Source organism: Acyrthosiphon pisum, chromosome X (assembly GCF_005508785.2).
Source record: "Acyrthosiphon pisum isolate AL4f chromosome X, pea_aphid_22Mar2018_4r6ur, whole genome shotgun sequence".
Classification (NCBI taxonomy): Eukaryota; Metazoa; Arthropoda; class Insecta; order Hemiptera; family Aphididae; genus Acyrthosiphon; species Acyrthosiphon pisum.
In genome coordinates, this window is record NC_042493.1 from 73,082,766 (window position 1) to 73,104,405 (window position 21,640).

Here is a 21,640-nt window from a genome sequence, read left to right on the forward strand (position 1 = left end):
TTAAAAATGAATTGGTAAATTACAAAATAATTACTGTCGGAAAAACACGTAGGTACACTCAACACTCACGTCTTGTCTACAACGTAATTCTTACTAACAATAATTATCTTGGATAAATATAGTAGTGGTTGTAATATAATATGTTGTTGTACAAATTATGTTGTTTAGGGCATTTTATCAATAAGATTAGATAAAATAGGTAAAGTCATGTCTCCACTATAAAACCCGTACAACCAACCTATGGAACTATTTTTAGCGTCTGAATATTCTTTGAGACGTAAAATATTTGATATTATAATATTATATAAACGTACCTATGATCTGTGTTTTTATTTGTATATTTGTACGATTTTTTTTTAAATATGCAAAAATATGCTTCATAAAATTTTGATATTTAATCAATGAAGTAATGATTTGTGGACACTCATTGACTGTATGTATATGATGTTGAAAATAGCAAAATGCATTTTATGCAAAATCCGGTTTTTAATTATAATATAATACGAAACAAACCATAAATTTAAAGTTCCTTCTTCAGCATTAATAACACATTTCGACGACATAAAAATAACTGGTAATATTAAATATTAAGGACGTTTAAAACAACACATAAACATTATGTTTCATGATATCTAAAAGCTTGATAAATGTTTCTCGGCTATTTGGAATTATCCGGTTTAATTTCTGTAATATGGTTTGAGTCGATCTACGTCATATTATATGATGGTCGGTGTGGGAGTTGAAAAATATTAAACAAATATTAAGTGAGCATACGTGGGTCGGAAACTGATAAAACCATGATTATAAATAAATATTGAATAGTTTACGTTCAACTCTTGTAAAAAAAAAAAAAAATACGACAAAGATGGAGAAAAATAATGTTATTTAATGATGATAATAATATACTGATATTATTAATTAGTCAAGACTATTAGTATTGTTTCCATAAAAAAAAAAATGAATTAACAAATCCTCAATTCTACGATTAAAAATATTTTCCTGTACCCATTATCAATAAATAATCACAAATAAAAGCGATGATTTTCGTTTTCATTAAAATATAATAAACTGTTATTTATTTGTGTTTATAAACGTTTATTATTTTTGATATTCTTGCATAATTAATATATAAATCAAAATAAACATGAAAGTGACAGTTTTAAACCAGAGACAATGTTTATTTTTTAAAAAAGTTATATTTACGTTCAAATTATAACGTCATACACTTTGAAAAAAAAACTATTGTAATTTTAAACGTAATTAAAACGCAAAACGAAAATAATGCACTTAGAAAATCGATACACGAAACTTTATAACGTTCAATTAAAAAATATGAATATCATTAATCAACATTGATAATTAAGAATTGTATTAAATACAACGTAGGTACCTATTTTCAATCAAATTATAATTTTATTATCTCCATTACACGGCAAAACATAGAACCATATAAAGTTGTATTTTGGCTCATGTGACGGTATAACCATTGTATCAAATCTGCTTTAATATCAAAAATATTTTCTTTCTCCCCCTCTTTATTTAAACGATTTATCCAAACTCCTCAGCCCTCACTTACTAGTGGCTAAAAAATAATCTGATATAATATGGGTAATTAATAATGCTAGTTCAAGGTGGACCTCCCGCACAATATCCATGTCAATACGATACATATTTAGGATTTTTGTAGCCTATAGTATAATTATAAGATATATGATACTGTATTTTAAGTTGGGTATTCAATATGAAATATTCCAATATCATTTTTCCTTCTAGGTAAACGTATTTTGTTGAAGGTGATTATAATTGTTATTGATTACACACAGAAAATATCGATGATAAATGACTTATCAGCCAATGTTTACGAATTACTATGTTAATGGTTATAAATTAGGTATATTAATGGTAAGAGTAATGTTATCGGTTGATATATCACTTATAAATTATTATTATTATTTATTAGTAGGTATTCGATACATTTAACCACCATTCAACAATGTTAAAAAAATATGTTCATGATTCTACCAAACACTAAATTTATTTTTTCACATAAATTAAATATTTCGAGAAAATACATTTCATGAAATTTCAAAACCCTAGGTATGGCAGTATTATAAGCAATAAGTTACGTCGAACTCTAAAAACCATTATAATATTACAACACACAATGTCACTTTTTTCACATTACAATAAAAGTTTTTCGAAAATCTTCAACTGACCCACACCCTAAAGGCCTAAAAACATATCCATGTGTTTTAAATTTTTGCATGTTGAATACATAATTTTATTACTGATAACATATAGAAAACAGTGATTCAATAGTATTCATAACCAATATAACTTATGATATATATAATTCCAAGTCGTGGAATCATATTTCGATCTATTGGATTTCAAGCATTGGAAAACAATCTATACAACTGAATTTTGTGAGGAATATATGTTAGAAAATTAACGTTATTCGTTTGCTGGTTCTTAAGAGCTTACACATCGTTATTGTTCTAAACGATAGTATATTGGACTTCTTCCTGGACCAAAGTCGAAATATAACAGTCTGTCTGAAATTCTCTTTCACGTTCAACCCACAAAGTGTTTTGTCGGTAACAAAAAGTATAAACCAGGGTTTTTTTAATGATTTTTTCTGACTTCACAAACTTATTCCCACTCTTGGGTTATAGTAGGAAATTTGTCCACACATACCAAACCCTACGGACTGTTATCCGTTAAATTGTCAGGAGTGGCTCCAGGGGAGCCCTAGCCCCCCCCCCCCCAAAAAAAAGCTGTATTTCTAAACAATTTTATACTGTTAAAAACAAAATTACAAAAAAAAAATCCTTGACATTTTCTAAAAATTATGACTTGGTCACCCCCTAATTATGTCTCTGTAGCCGCTCCTGTGAACTGGCACAGTTGTACTATCTAGTACCTACTAACGTACTGTTTACTGTATACTGTACTATCTACATTTTTTACTTTCATAAGACTCCATATAGGTACTCAGAAAGTCAGAAACGATATGTAAAAAACATATAAATCCCGACTCTCTGTGATATACCAAATAAATAATTTTATATTAATGAGCTATTTTTATTTTTCATTTGTAAATAATAATTTTAAAATTTTATTTGTAAATATAAGTAATACTACTTACTAAGTAAGTAAGTAATATTAACTAACTAGGTAATATTTACTTGAAAGTTGAAATAGGTAATTTGTAATAATAATTTGTTTATAAAAATTAAAACAATCAATTGGCTAGATACCTAATTTCTTTATAATTTTTGAAAAATACTTTTACATCAATTAATAGTCAAAATGATAATTTTGACTGAATCAAAATTCGTCTAGACCACTTCAAATTTTTCAAAGAAAAATTGTTAGGATATTTTTAGGTAAAACTACTTTAATTGGTAAAGAAAACTTTAAGTTATTAGATGTGTTACCATTTGAGTCTATATATAAAAAAATAACTATTGTATATATAATTGAAAACTTTGAATCCTTTCTGGATATGAAATGGGTTATTATAAAAAAAAAAAGCATTTGATGTCAGAATGGAGTATTCTAGAAAAGCGTTTGATCAAAAATCCAAAAATTATCTAGGTCCAAAAAACTACAACTCTATGCCAGTAAATATAAAAAGAACCATATTCTATACAAAAGGGAGTCATATAACTATAGAAATGAAAAATAAATTCACATTTGGTTATTTTTAATACTTGAATTGATAATAAATAATTATATTTAACTGTTGTGATTTAATATTATTAGTTATAAGTATTCTATTTCCAAAGATTGATTATTCAGTTCTTATTTGTTTTTCATATTTATAATTAAATTGTTAATATTATTTTATTTACCTCTCTACCACCATCACAAGCATGTACCTGAAGGTAGTAGATATTTTTTTTGTTCAAAAAAAATAAAAAAAATAATAGTATAATAATGAATAATATAAACAATTTTAAATTTTAATAGAAACATTTTTTTTTTATTTTTAAGTTTACTCAATTATTGTTTTATAATATACAATAAAATATATCATCCTGAAATTCTTTTTTTGCACTGCACAAAGTAACAATGTTCACTGCACAATTACTTTTCTCACTGCTCAAAATGTGTCTCACTGTACACTAAAAAAAACCCTGGTATAAACCATTTTTTTGTATTTTGGAAACTAGGTTTTAAAATGTTTAATACATTTTAATACCTAGTAATACACCGAATTTGTTTTTTACAATAACCGTTATCCATCGGAAGGCAACGACAGCTGAAAATTAGTTTTTCGTCATAGGTTAAGGTTGTTCTTATGTACCTACATATTGGATGAAATTCGCAGACATTATTACAACATCGTCAAGACCTATAATATCGTATTGTCAGCATGAAATGCGATCGTAATGTAGGTACCAACGCAACGTGCACTAATCTGCGATACCGCAATTATAGAAAATGTACCTATACAAAATGCATATAATAATATAGGTACGCATCGGTGCAAGAAAGTCGTTGGTCGTGCAAAATGAAAAAATCGATAGCTATTTCCTTGAAGCTCGCGTAGGCATTTCGGTTTCACGTCACCGTCGTCGTCGTGCATAATAAGTGCAGTGCGTAAGAGCATTGTTCGTGTTTAAAACGAGCCGTTGTCGAGCACCTGGTACAATAATGTAACAGTCTACCAGTGTGTCACTCCACAACCCCGCGCGGACTGTTGAACGGAATTCAACCCGAAAAGTATTATATACCATCGTCGCATGTGTATTATCATAATAATATATTGTGTAGTATTATAATATATTAACCGGCTGCACAATTAAACTGCACACTCAAAGCCCGCGACCCAGGCACCCCCCCATTAAAACGGACGACGATGATCTCGTTTTTTAGCACAGCTCGCACGTGACGTGTGTGCTTGTTCGCACGAGCAATTAAACGTAATCATTTACGTATGAACGCGGCGCTGTTAAAAGTGACTTCGTCGACGAGGGTGTTGCGACGACGGACTCGAATATTATTCGTCCCGAAACCGGACATATTATTTCCGTTGTGTTTCAGGGTCCGCCAAACTCGATTACCGGGTTTCCACTTATTATATTATAATATATAGTACGGATAATCCATGTAAAATTAAAATACAACTTCACGTAGGTATATATAGACAGGTAAAACCTTACTACTGGAGTAGTTGTAGGTTTTCACCTCGCGATTCATTACAGTTGTATCGTCCTGCTAGTAAAATATAACGGCCCGTAATTATTTTCAGCTTGCACCGCTGTTACTGTTTAATTAGACGAAATATTAAATTGTGGGTTATTGATGATTATATTTTTGATACTCTGTAAAGTTTGCTTTATACACTTAAAATTAATTTTTAACGTAATTTTCGGTGGTGAATTCGTTAATATCTTTAACCATGACATTGTCTGTAATGTTTTTAGAACCCAAACTTGTGTAATTTATCAAGATAGCGAATATAATTATAATTAGTTTGTTAGCTAATAATCTGCAGGATAGTGTACCAAAATCATTTATCAAAAATATCAGCCTACACGATAGTATACCAGTTTTTGGTTATTATAAATATACCTTCTAAACAATAACGCTATTTTCCAAATATTTCAATAACATGCATTTTTTTTATCACACTTAAAAATGTGATTAATTATTTATGGCTTTGTACTAAAATTTTGAAATTACTGGGACACTTGACTGACGTTATTCGGAAGTTCCTGAATGTAATACTATGGGAACTCAAAAAAAACCTTAATAGATATAGTGAGTATTTGAAATAAGTAGAACGATTCTAAAAATGTTCTAAGATACAATTTTGAACAAAGTACTTAAATACAAATGTATTATAAATTTATATAGCTAGTATAGTGTAAGTATATTTCGAATATTTTACAATAATATTTCGATCGCGGTTTTGTAACAAAAATAAGATAATTTTCGGTGATCGACATTTGTGCTGACGAAAAAAAAACACACCATAAAATATTAATATTGATAATATTCACAATGCACTGACACGTGAAATTTACAAACATCGAAATGATATGTTGGCTGTCACCTATTAGTGAGCTGGATATTTAAAACTTATCTATTTATTCGATCGATTTACCATGACTGGTGACGATTTTTGCTGTACGTTATCTATACAATCACCGGTGTGACTCTGTCAGCATACTGCCGACTTTTTGGAACATTATTCACATATTGCGAGGTATCTTACCTCATCGTCATCACACATAACGCAAACGTAGCTCGTCGGATACAGCATAAAACATAATGATAGTAATAACACATTATCGCGTGTTGCGTATCCATATTTTGATATTTGACACTATATATAGGTATATATAGGACACTAACCTTACGCGTTGTCCTGGGTTATAATATGGTATGCACGTAAATTTAAATATTATTATTAATATTATTAGTATTATCGATGTAGCGGCAATTCGTATTATACACCAAGCCACTGCAACACCGCAAAGATATATTTCAACTAGAAATATGCGTTTTTTATCTCTTAATATGGACGTGTGTCTTGGGAATGTTCGCAATTCCAGAACTTAACAAACTGGCATCGTTAAAACAATATCGCCAAAACTGTACACCACACGATGTTATGTGTACGACCGCCATAGAAATTTATTTCAGTGTTCGCGTAGGTAATCTATTTTTCAGTCATCCGCCTCAGCCGACGAGTCATAATCAGTCCAAAGCTTGCAAATTGATGAATAATTTTAACTCGGTTGAGTGCAATAAATTAGTAAAACCAATGCAAGTGTGTAACTTGATTGTATGCAATACGTTCAATCTCACATAAACTATATACCAAATATAAGAATCGAAATTAATAGGTAATATATTATGCTGTTTAAAACGAATTGAAAATTTTATAATAAACTTATCTGGGTTTGGCTGAAAATTAACTCATAATTTTGTAAGCGACATCGTAATATCCGCACAATTTATTCACGTTTAAAAATAAGTTAATAAAACCTCAAAGTTATACTGGTTAGGATTAAAAATCACTACTAACTAAACGTATACAATATGAACTCGTTATGGTGACCGGCCTTGAATTTTTATCGCACAGTCACAGACATGTTAAACTATGCATATTCTTATATTTATTTTTTTTGTAGTTCAACAACAATATCGTTATTTTTCATTTAAAATTAATTACCTTATTTACTAAATACAAATCTGTACTCCTACGTTTATATAATATAATATTTAGTAATATTAATTGTATACAATTGAATATTAATTAAATAATTGTATGGCTATATTTTTATGAGATTTATGGGCATTTCAGGTGATCCGGTGGCCAAGAAAACTCCTAAGATTATTGCGCGGGCTGGTCAACAATTGCAAATGACCTGTCCAATATCTGGATATCCAATTTTCAACATCAATTGGGAAAAAGGTATAACATTGTATTTATAATTATTTATTTTTATTTTTATATTTTTTTTTATTTTATGCCATCACGGTCCACAATATTTTTACAAACTAATTACAATATTATAGACATAATGTCATATTGTTATAATTTTATTTTTTAAGTATTTATTTAAATATAGGTGAAAATCCACTAATTAATAGAATATCAACATAAATATTACAAATCTAATCCAATCATCGTCATTTATTGAAGTATAGAATAGACAATTGCAATGGAAATTATTTTTGATATTTAATTAACAACGAAAGATGAAAGTGCAAAGTTTCAAAGTTTAATATTTTTATATTATTGTTGCATTATTAACAAGAACTTTATATTAAAATAGACTGTTTTCGAATAAACTTTTGTTCAACCATTCTTTTCTTTTTCAATAAACTTAAAATGCGATGTAGTTCAAACATATATTTTTAAATGTGGGGTGTCAATCAAAACGTACTATTTACATTTTACACTTTTTCAGTATTACTGGGTTTTTGAATGATTGAATTATTATTATGGAGAAAAAATACCATAAGTATTCAAAACAAACAAATTATAATTTTTTAGTAAATAGATTTTTATTATGTTCCGTTAAAAATATTAATGTAGTTTAATGGCCTAAATTTAACATTTACCTTTATTGATTATTCCCAAATGCACTCTTTTCATCCAATAGTACTTATGTTTTTGCATAGTTTTAAGAAATAAAACATTCATCATATTGTTATTGATTGTTGACATTTTTTTGGAGTTATTGGATAGTGTAAAAGACTATAATTTTTGCACAATTTGTGATCAATATATAATAATACAGTTAAAGACTGGTTAATTTATTATCTGTTGAAAAAATATACATCCAAATGAAAATTATAAATCCTCAAAATATTTATTTATAATTTAATATCGGTTTTATACAATTTTAAGAACAGTGTAAATATTAGGTTATGAATTTAATTTAATTCTGCTAAGTATCTAGCTTCTGACTAAAATGCACTATGGCCTACTTTGAAATTTTGTATTTTTCCATTTTGTAATATTCAAGTTATTAGAACGTTTTTCTAATGAACTGTGACTATTTTTTATATGGGAATTTTTGCCTATAAAATTGATTTTCATAAAGGAAATGCGTATGTTTAGATTAAATATTATGGTAGCATTCGATGTCACGCATTTCTCTGTATGGTGATCTACATTAAGTGTATTAATTGAGTATTCGAATAGTTGTAGTTAATAATTTCATTATACTCTAGTTTGTAACTGTTAAATTGTTACATGTTTACATATTAATTTAACGTTTTTAAAATAACACAAAACATTTTTAATTTTTTCTGACATGGCCTGCGAAGCTTTTTAAATATCTGAATGGGGCTTCTGAGTCCAAAAAGGTTTCCGACCACTGCTTCATACGAATCAATAATTAACTCAATTTTGGAAATTTTTAGAATAGTATTTACGCTGTGGATTTTCACCACACGATGAATATTGTTGCTTAAATTTGTATTACAACTTTATTTCCAATATTCCATTTTAATGTGATTATTTATTCTTCATATGCGATGTACAAGTAATTAGTGACTATATTTCTCAACTTTATTGAGAGAATTACTGTCAAACGGTAGTTATATAGAAATTATATTATATGTTCTACGTGAGTGAGTAATTTTGAATTTAAAAGTTTAAATATAGCAATACATCATTAAATTAAATGTGTGGCTATGAAGTTGTTTGACGATTTATACTAGAAACTTTCTATTTTTATCTATTCACATAAATCAGGCATCAACTTTAATTTAATGTTATTAAACCTCTACAAAGTTTACATTTTGCGATTTAAACTCAGACATTATATACGTTATCTAATGAGTTTTTCAAAATTGTCTAAGCCGATTAACAATGGTATACATAACAAGTTAATGGCAGTAGTGATATGTCAAAGAAAGTTTTTTTTTGGTTATCAAACCTAATTTTAACAAGTCATTAGTACATTTTTTCTAAATATTATCAAAAGTCATTAAACATCATTCTTGGATTAACCACTGAACCTCTCACCGAAAACATCATAAGGGTTTCAGCTTTTAAATATACTCATAGTGTTTTTTTTTCAATGTCATCAATCACAGTTTTAGAGTTCAATCAACAGCTAATATTTCTTTTTACGTAGAAATTGTATTTTATTTTAATTTATAACACAGTACTTTACGATCCATTAAACATTTCACCACTATTTTGGTTACATTACAAAAATGGAAAATGTTTATTTCATAATATCATAGGAAATTAGGTTAATTTAACCAAATTTAAACATAGGTAAATAATATACTTATTAAATGTATTTATAGTTATATCTAGTATATAATTATATAGCATCTGTAAAATTATGGTTATCTAATTTACCACGATAGGTAATAACTATACATTTTAAATCGATTCTATTATTAAAATACAATGTTTAATAATCATGGTAATAATTAATTTATAACCGTTAGTGATTGATGTATTGCATACAAAAATCAGTTGACTAACCAACGTATCTTAAACTATTTACAAATATATATGTTATAAATTACTTTATTGGTTAATGTTAGTACATTCTTGTTTTAATAATAGTAATTTAACTTCACTAAATAATAATTTAATATAAAACAAGTTAGGTTAGTAATAATAGGTTTCCATAATGATTATGTCTGAATAAGGGACTAAATAACAAGAAAATATAATAATTCAAAACTATATGCTTTGCGTGAATTGTTTTGAAATTGTCTAATATTACATGATGTAAATTCAATTAATAGGCGGTATTACTTAATTTATTTTTAAATTATAAAGTATAACGATAATTTAAAAAGTAATAACTTTTAACTTGAACGTTATGACGTGTCTGAATGAAATAAGAATTACCATTATAATATTATGTAGTGATCGAGAAAATGCCACAGAAACTGATCAGGTTTGGGTAAAAATTAACGAGAGATTAATTCCTTATTGACGGCGACTATATTATTATTTATTTTTAAATATTAAAATTTAAAATTTATATAGTACGTAGTTTATGGCTCTGACTTTCAAACGAGCCAAAGTTATCGTGTTTAAAATAATAACAATCTTTTTTTTTTATCTACGGTGCATTTATTCTATGCAGTTATATGCTCATAAATAATGTACGATGTATACCTACGCGTTTTAAGATATACTGAAATGCTTGAAGTATAATTAAGTGGCATACATATCACTGTGGGCATTATACGAAAATTGTCTTTATTGTTGTGCCCGTAGGGTGAGTTTCGCTAAAACAACCAGCCAACAGCTTCCCCACTCGACGTCTACTTTATGTAAGTCTGGGTTTCTAATTATAGCCCGGAGGTTCATCAAAACACTCCGGCTATCACACTACGAGCGAGCCACTCTGTTCCGCACACAAAGCTTCGGCCTTCGGTTGGGAAAACTGGTCATTTAAATATGTTATGAGCTGTACCCACCCCGCGCCCACGCCCGTGTTTGTTTTGTTTCGTATTATATATTACAAACGAAATAGGAATGCACGTGCTCCCTATTCGCCCATGGACGAGTTCGATGAATTGTTAAAAGAAGAGATTACAAATGGTTTTTTTCTATTTTATCCTCTGCATTCCACCACGTGGACCAAACTAAGTTATAAGGTACGTCGGTAGAGCCCATTGTGTGATATCCCTCGAAGTGCATATAGATTGATATATAGGGATATATATATGTATTTATTTTTACCCTTCACATTGTTCAGTTTCTGTTCGAGCTTTTCTAATGGCATTGTTTTCCGGCGACAATATTCTACCGGTACATTACAAACAATAGGAGGTGCTTAGAAAAATAGCACACGGAAGAAGGGAGGCTCGATGTGTATATATGTATATATACATAAAGGTAGTACGATATTTCCGTTCGCAACTACCGCGGTACTGGTTATTTTTCACTTTTTCTCCCTCCGCTATTGTTTTATTACTTTTTGTTTATCTATACCTGAATTTATATATATATATATGTTTCCATCAGATAATAAGAGGTTACCCGGAGGGAAGTTACTGAACAAGAGACACAAGGTGTTTGCCAACGGTTCGATAGTGATCGAAAACGTGCAGAAAAAGACCGATCAGGGGACGTACTATTGCGAAGCTAGCAACGAAAAACACGTTGTCCGAGCTTCGGTCGAAGTCGTCGTAATAGGTAAGAATTTATGCGACAAGTCTAAAACGGCGACGCAATAATAATAATTATTATTATCATTATAATTAGGTAACAACAATGTTCCGTTTATTTCGGACGGTTTAATTTTTGTTGACGAAGATTAAATCTGTCGTAACGGAAATCGAAATTTAAAATAAAATTGATGGTTTTTATTATTGTGATTATTATTATTATTAACTACCCAAAGGGTAGATATTAATTAATCGCTGTGCAGATTTTAATTGATGTAACACGGGGCTAATACAAATTTGCGCGTTCAGTCGGATTGCAAATTTAACCAACCGATAACTAATCACCGCCAACATAATAATTAAAGATGTCGTTAGAATAATATATTATTTTAAAATGTCTGATCCTTGTAACACGAAGAGACAATTTATAATATTTTATCAATTGCGATGGTTTTATTGTAATGATAAATTTACACCAACTGGTTTGAAAAACAATGTGTATGTAAGAATAGATAATATATTATTATCGACGATCAGTTATTAATTCTTGTTAGGTACAATATTATACATATTTTATTTCATCGACGTGGTAGGTAGGTATTAACCAAATTTCAAGATGAACAAATAATATTATATCAAAGGTAGGTACTATTGTAACGTAAATATATCAATCAACTGTATAGAACCCAATGGGGAGATTTTACTAATTGCGTTTTGACCAATAAATAAGTATAATAGTTTATGGTTTAACCACAACGAACTTCTACGTTATAACCGAATCATAATAAACAATAATAATTAACGAAATATGGTATAATATCATAGGTAGGTACTTAATGATGAATATATCATTGTCCATTCACCCTTTGTGTCCACCAATAATCCTACTATTTCATTGGCATTGTTGCCAATACAAATACAATAAATTAATATTTTTTTTTTCATGATTAAAACAATAATATTATTATATACATATAACATGCCTCACTAAATTCATTTTTAAATATACATATTACCTATTACATTCTAAATTATATTAACTTTAGATACCTTGTCTAAAAAAATGTTTGGGATAAATATTATTATTTAACCATATTTTTTTTAATTCATCTACGTATGGTTGAAAAATATCTAGGGACATACATGGTGATTTATTAATGGAAAAATTTTAACAGAATTATAATGAATTGTGATATTTTGCAAAACAATTATTGGCTCTCAAATTTTTAGTGACCATTGTAAGGTCTATTACAATTTATAAGTCCATATAATATAATAACAATATTATGTAAAAAATATGAAAGCTCTAACAATATCAAATTTAGTGGCGTGTTTATGAATTTTTCCTTTGTGAGGTGTGAATATGAAGGAAGTCAGGCCTAGTTTCAAACACACTTCCGTAGGAGGCTTCATTGGCACAACTATTAGGGTGAATTAGGGGTTTTAAGCCCATAAAACATATTCTTAGCGTCCTTAAATACATTTTGAATGCAATTCACAACTAATAGTTTCAATGAGATAAACAATTGGCTAAGAACAATGCTGCAAAACTGTAAAAAGAAGTAATTTAAAAGATAGGCTGCAATAGTATTTAGATATTACTAGCTGTACAGTCTAAGGTAATGTTACTATCATTAATAGTTTTTTTTTTTTTTTTTTGTGGCACCTTACCAAAACAGAAACCAATTATTGGAACACCAACTGAACATAATATGTGAATATAGCTTCGATAGCTTTTGTAGTTTCCAAGTACTAACAAATGCATAATCATTTATATAGGCCACATTTAAATAAACAAACAACTCCCCTCACAAATAAAAAAAATGCCATAGATTCAACTCCCACACCTACAAAGAGAACACTTTAATAAAAAATCTAAATCAACGATCAAAATAATCATTATATTTTAAATTTGAATAAATACTGATCAACTAATCAAAATAAATTATTTAAGTGCCAACAAATATCAAATTAATTTTTGTAACATTTATTGTATAATGAATAATGATAAATTTATAGTAATATTATCATAACTTATTTATTTAATTTATGACTTTACTCACTACCACGATAGTGGTAATTTAGCTAGTCACAATTTACTTTAATCACTGCAGGTACATGTACCTTTTTAGTTTATTTATTATCTATCAGTAATTCATAAAAATATCATGTTTGTAAGTATTATCAAGTCTAATGGTTACCATGATTTGAATGGATAACTTAACATTTATACTACACTAGCTGATCCCACGCACTTTGTTGCCTGTAAAAGTTACACATTATAAAAATTGTGATTGTTAAACTCTTTTTGGAAGAAACTAGGTCGAGCCGCGGACAATGTGCGACAGTATATCATGTGCGAAAATTTGATTTGATGAATGCTTGCACTGGATCTGCATAATTAACCATTGACAACCAATACAATAATAAATACTATTTCTACTAATTATTTCTCATATTACTCTCATATTATTTCTCATATATATAACCAATGGAAACCATCTATAAACAAAAAATTGCACCGTAAATCTTAAAATCTCCTTTTGAGCACTCAAAAAGATAACGGGGGTAAAAAATCACTTTTAAATAAAAATTAACAGTAAAAACTCCACTACGCGTTGTAAATTGTGCTAAGCGCTCTTAACCGCAACTCAAAAAGAAAATAATAATATTTTAATCGCAGCTTTACTTATTTTTAAAGTTCGTAACTGACAATTAATCTTCCAAAACTTTCGGTACCGCAACGCAATGCAATAAGTAATAAATTGTCATAAACGTATGTGAGGGCGTGTGTGATGATTTACAACACACCATATAATATTCGCACACACGTCATTCATCCGGCAGAGTTTATATTATACGCCATAGTTCTCTGTTGAAAACGTGTCGTTCAATTGACAGAAATGGCAGCTGGTTGCCGTGACAAGTGCATTTTTAATATTAAAAACAGTTTTTAACTCGCGGCTGCTCACCAACATATTGCGTTGGTTTGTGGTTACCCACGAACGCCGAAAACCATTAGATAAATTACCTATCGACGACCCGATCTCTACATACGAAATCGTTGAATCCAGATGCCTACAATAATAATATATTACATTTAAATATCATAATACAAATCGTATATTTTACTCATCAGTTGTTTTAGCTTCGATTAAAACTAAACGTAGTGACTATAGTGAGTACCGATAAATTATTTGTTATGGCCACGTGAAAGTGATACATTGCATAATATTCTAAATCTGGTTTCTAAGTCTACCCAATTAGAAATATCACGTTTAATAACAAAATTAATAGATGATCACGGAACGCCATTGAAAAACAATAATGGCCAAAGACGATTTTTATCCATCTAGCAAAAACGAATTTCTTTTATTTCTGTATGGCCAATAATTTTCTGATCATTGGAAAAATACTATTACATTTTATTAAACGAAAATAGATTATAATCTGCATAAATTAATGTTATAAATATAGCGACAACTGGCTTTTGAGGGCCATTTAGAGTACAGCGACATCTGTCGTTTGGATACGGCACTATTGACATAAAAACAAACCAAAGAGTCTCAAATGCATGTTTTTTAAAATTATACAACATAAATTGATCAATTAATATAATTGAGTAGGTATATGGAATAACTGGGAATTTCATAAATATAGTTGAAGGATGTTGAAGAGATTTATTTTAAAATATATCTATGAATAAATATCCATATTATAGTAAGCTACGTCGAAATATTTGTAGTTTCATGCAATTGACATACCAATAGGAAGATCGTTCTTATGCTCAAATATTTCTAAAAAAAAAAATCATGCATTTTAACAAAAGTCAATTGCAGAAATAAAATCTCTAAAGTTTTCATTTCCTATGATATTACTTAAACGCGTACCTATGTATATAATATAATATTTCATTAGTGCTGTTGATTTTGATGGCAAATTACAATTAAATAAAACATTATAACCGGTGTAAATCCAAAAAGCGTAGAATGAAAGACTTACACAAAATATGCACCTTTAACATAGTCATATAAACTAAAATCGGGTAGGTAAAAACCTACCTAGGTATACTATTAGTTTCTAAATGTAATAAACCGAGCATAAACAATTACAATATTGTAGGTTGTAGGTAGGTTAGAGATTAATTAGCGTATTGTATCCACTCCTGGTTATATGTATATATTATTATTATTATTACACATAACTGTTGTTTTTCAGTTTTTGTAATTTAAATAATAACACATAATGTAAATGTTTTGAAATAAGTACCTACTATTTAAAAGTTATTGGTAACATAAAGACACAGCTTGTGCATTGAAATCGTACTTAGATATAGATATTATAGTGATAGGTATTAGGTACTCGAGTTACGTAAACCAATAACGCAGTACTCAATTCGAGTAGAAAATTGCCAATTGGCTGAACGGTAAATGGAACACAATAATTTGTTTCCAATTCGAGTGTAATGTGCACGAACGAAATAAATATATTTTTTTACATTTCTGTCTCCGTTTCAAGAGCTAATAGTTGCAATACGTAAGCCGTTAAGACTGACTTGTACCAGTTTAAAAAATATCTCATTAGCCGTCACGAAATGGCTATTTTTTTTCCACCGATATCTTGCAGATCGTACAACGAATTATTCGTTTCTAATGATGCACAATTTCATCGACGATCAGTGACTCGATAATCGAAAGAGGATTACAGATGTATAATACACAATTGTATATTATTATTATATTCAAACGTTTAATAGATCGCACCGCTAAATCGAGTTGTCCGGTTAATAACAAAGAAAAACAAAAATTATGTACCAAAATACTTTATTTATTTTATAAACATTTTACATCAACTTAAATTGTGAATTTAAGATTGCTTATTATCATAGAATACAAAGTTACAAACATATTTGATAAAATAATAGTAAAAACCATAGGTCCCAATTCCGCAATTAATGAACAAATAAGTTTAATTTTAATTTCTTATAGAAAGTATCTTAAACTATAAATAGTTAAAATGACTCAAATTATTTCATTTATAAATCAATCACAAAATCCAATAATTTATTATGCTAAGAGGGTATGATAAGTGGTTTTATTATTTCATTCCACTGACATTTACTCAGTCCAATTCCGTTTGATTTAAAACTCTTTCAATATTCGTATACCTAAGTTATAATAGCTGTTATTATTTTTATGGATCTGACATAACAATATGTAAATGTGTAACTGCGTAAGTAGGTTACACGATTTTTAGTAACGAAATAAAAATTGTAAAAGATACACATGTAAAATGATGTCCTGTAAAGTAAAAGTTATAATTTAATTTATGTTTTACTGATGAAAACATTTTAGTGCATTTTTTAAGAACACATTTTATCGCTAAAATAATTTCGTTATTTTTATCTCACGTAAGAGCAATCTGTTTGGATTCTTTTACTGAAATTTCACTACCACTCTTTTTTTATTTTTTATTTGTTTTTTGTATTGAATTTTATTTTTTCTCTTGTCAGTGAGCTTGTCCATCAGGCATACTAGACTTTTAAATTAAATGGATTTTGCATTTAAAAAATATCAAATTAAAACTATCGGTTCCCTACAATTGAGTTTTATAGGTAGGAGTTCCGTTCCAATCCTTCGTCGGGCGTCCTAAACGGTAACTCAGTATATAATGGACGATTGTCGTAATATTATTATATTTTAACCTTCCGGAATGAGGATGATTAACCAAAAATATTATTTAACCACATGACGGTTGCTCGATGGTTGAGGTCGACTCTCCCGCCTTGAACCGCAAATCACACTGCTATACAGACACACACATACTTATACGCTCGCGCGGTCACAACAACTCACACACACACGACACAGTCACGTGTGGTTACCCATGTTACGCGTGTATTGCAGAACCGCCGCACATCCATCCGTTCACGATAGGAGACGGTTACCACGAAGGCGGTCGCGTCGGATGGCAGTGTTTCATAACCAAAGGCGACGGGCCGCTGACGATCGAGTGGCTGAAAAACAACCAATCGCTGGACCTGACGTCCACGCCGTCGCTGTCCGTGACCTATCAGAACGAGTATAGCAGCTCAGTGCTCATCGAGAGCATACGATTGGCGCACGAGGGCAATTACACTTGTCGGGCGACCAATCCTGTGGCCACTGTCGAGCACACGGTCACGCTGACTGTACTCGGTACTTACTCACGCCAGCGCGCGCGCGCGCACACACACACACACACCCCGACACCTTTAGACGAGCACATTGCGTACACGTATATTGTTGTTTTTGTTGTTGTTGTTGTTGTTGTTGTTGTTGTTGTCGTCGTCGTTTACGTCGATGTTATCATCGTTGTTGTGACCGTCACACTGGCCTTTCGTTGGTATGATGCCTTTTAACTGATCACGTCGTATACAATCGTTTTTGTATTTTTTGTTTTGTTTATTAACTTTATATGATTTGAAACAAACGCAGCAGACTTAATCGTCTGATACCTTCAGAAGTTTTTCTTCGTTTTCTCAGAATTTGTACGTTTGATTTATTATAAAATTAATTTATATCATTATATGAATTTCAATAATCAGTGTTATGGCCAAATAAATTGTAATCTAGTACCAATGGTGGATGTTTTTGGACGGGTGAAACAGTTTAATATTTTATCTTCCTTATGCATTTTGTTAGTTAGTGAGGTAATACAATTATATCGAGTTTCTAATCAGTAACTGTTTTTGCGTTTTAATAAAAAAATTTAAAATTCAAAATACAGCTTAAATCCACTAATTATAATAATAGTATAAGCTGATATATCCATCATTCGGTTATCTTATACACATTTCATCAACGAATGGATGAAAACCATAAAATCTTAAAATGAAATATTGCCATTGGCCATTAAATATTATAATCACATGGTTTTTCACAGCTTATGTGGACACTGTTCTGTTTTTATGTACGATCAGAGTGCATCATTATGTTATCAGTTATTGTTGAACGGTAATAATAAGAGCCAATTACCACGGTCGCAACGACGATTATTTTTTCTTCGTTCCTTGACGGCATCACCACCACAGAACACTTTGTCGCACAATCGCACACACGCACTCGGGTTGTTCGAGATTTTATTTTTCAAGCACACGCTGCGATCGCACAATATCACCGCCACATAAAAAAATATTATGTATAATATTTTTGACAACTGTAAATTGTTATTTTTTTTTTTATCACTGTTGTTATAGTCCTTCCACTGAAAATTCACTTCGCTCACAGCACCAGTCTTCTTAAATATGCACAAGCACCATTATACAATATTACAATATATTTATGTACCTACTATGTTTTAGCTTATATTTTATTATTATTATGATAATATCACGCGAGTACATTATGGAATCGAAGCACATATTTTATAATTACTATTGTAATTTGTAATACATCATAAAATAACAATAATATTATTTTATCAGGTATTATTATATTGTAAAAAATACGCATGTGACCGGTTCCAGAGCGTGGGCCACCACATTTGCCAAAAATATTATTATCACGTACAAACCAAACAAACTTATCTCAATAATAGATAATTTTTGAACAAGCCACTGATACGTCGTTGTTCTTTTCTGAGTGATAGTAATATCATTATATAAAAGTGCAAACGCCATGTAACAAATTATTAGAATGACAATATTTAGGTACATCAGTTACACGAAGAACTCTCGGGTGTGGTTATGCGGTCGATATTTATTAACAATATCCGTGTAACCTATACCTACATTAATAAAGCCACAGTCGCTGACAACGACCGCACTGTGTATAATAGGTAACCACTTAACCGGTCACAGCGTTTGTATACTTTATTGGAGCGCACTTTATTTCAAAATAATTATTATCATAATATTATCGCACTAGTAGTGTTTTTACACTCGAATAAACCGTACACATACACACTACGTACAATGCAATCTCGGATGACTTATCTGGAAAATCCAGATTTTTTGGATCAATTATTAATTTAAGATAATAACGGGATGATGATTAAAGAAAAAGGACCTATTGTATCTAATGAGCTATAATGTTTCATTTTTCTCTTTTACCAAAATAAATTAATTCAAAAAAAAAAAAAAAATTAAATTACAAGACATAAATATTATTTTCTCTGCACTTTTGAGAATTCGATCGTTTATTATTCCTGTATTATATTGGAATGGGTCTCGATTGTCCTATGCCATCGACAAGTGCACGTGAGTACGTATCTACGTTGTACGTGTGTGTGTATGGGTACGTAGATGTGCACCACGAATTAAGATACATACAGGAGACGCCACGAATCAATTAGAATAAAATAATATATATTATTATTCGATTCTGGTACCTATAGGCTGTTAATATAGTAAGTGCTAATACTACACAAATCGGGGAAAATATATATACATTTTAACTAATAGGTACTGCAGTGATCAAATTAGTGCGAAAGTTAGGTTTGGTATTGTGTTCATAAGCCTGCCCGGTATTTTCCATTAATAATGCATGCCATCATTGTGGACCAGAGACCGAACGACAATATATTTTGCCACCGGTTATTTTATTATTTAATAATTGATAACTGTCACTCGTTGCGCGTGTCTCGCGAAAGTCTGTAAACTCGGGTTAGCAGGTAGAACTACAGCAATGCTGGAACTCGCAATACTAGACCACCCTCCCCGGAGAGCGGTATACGGTTTTCTTTAGCTCTGACCGCTTAAATAACACAGTACACATATTCAATTGGCACAGTGTGGTCTAGTCCAATATTACCTATCTAAATGGGTGTTTTAATAATAATCGCTAAACATTTTAAATTACCATGGCTCTAGGTCTCCACAGAGTCCAAAAATGTTCAAAATCTTTGTAAATTGTTAAACACCGTGCACATGGGAGGAATGGACGCTTTTATTATGTTCCAGTACCACTATAGTTGTGCCTGCGTTCACGTTTTATCTAAATATTATGTCGAACTGCAGTAAAGCGTCTTCATTACAATATGATATCTCAATTCGTGTGGCGTGCACTTAAAATATTGGTATATTATAATAAACACAAGAGCACAGTTGTTTTTTTTATTTTTTTTATTAATTTATTCTCTGCACGGATCGTAATATCGTAATAATTGTTACTTATAAGTTATAATATGCATGCACACATATTATTATACTATATGCTATATGAATAATTTTGACGGAGCAGCTTAACTCTGAAAAATCGAATAATATTTTAAAACTAAATTGGCCCACCCGTATTGGCCCAAACCTCACATATATTATATAATAATATATACTGGTGTTGCGTGTGACATTTTTGTACTATTATAGTGTGCGATAATAATAATATGTGTGCGCGTGTATTAATGCGTATTTGCGTCTGTTGCCTTTCTTCCCGCCGCCGTCGTTTCTGTTTTCTGTTTCCAGCGCCACCAGAAATCACTCCGTTTTATTTCTCCGAGCTGACCGAGGGCTCTAGGGTACAGGTGGCATGCACGGTGCACCAGGGCGACCTGCCGCTGAACCTGACCTGGCTGAAGGACGGCGGCCCGGTATACCGTGGTCCGGGCGCGGCCGCCGTCACGCCGTTCAACGCGTACTCGACCATACTGACCATGAACAACGTGTCCCGATCCGACACGGGCGACTATACGTGCGTCGCCGCCAACCCGGTGCACAGCGCCACGTACACGGCACACCTGAACGTCAACGGTACCCCCTAATTAAGCCAACCCCCCCCAAAAAAAAAAAAAAATACTTGACCAAAAAAAAAATGTAAATACAACTCGGGGTAACCGCGGTGGTGGTCCCGGTTACGGCCAAGCTCATGGCAGTGGCCCGGAGATGCGTGATTTTCGTAGAATAGTATAATATTGTATTGCACTGATATTGGGAGCATTGATCGAGTCAAAAAAGTAGAAACAATGAAAGTTAGATGTTTTTATTATATAGAAACAGGTGGGATTCTTAGAAAAATATTATAATTTTAACAAATATTCGTAG

The 21,640-nt window shown here is 30.5% G+C and overlaps 1 protein-coding gene across 1 annotated transcript in view; it reads left to right on the plus strand.

The window, feature by feature from the left end:
* Window positions 1-21,640, plus strand: part of LOC100570276 (Down syndrome cell adhesion molecule-like protein Dscam2) — a 143,211-nt gene that overhangs the window by 97,782 nt on the left and 23,789 nt on the right. Inside the window, exons 5-7 of the mRNA XM_029489031.1 lie at window positions 7,325-7,435; window positions 11,480-11,650; window positions 17,529-17,819. Coding sequence (XP_029344891.1) covers window positions 7,325-7,435; window positions 11,480-11,650; window positions 17,529-17,819 — 573 coding nt within the window. The remainder of the gene's footprint in view (window positions 1-7,324; window positions 7,436-11,479; window positions 11,651-17,528; window positions 17,820-21,640) is intronic.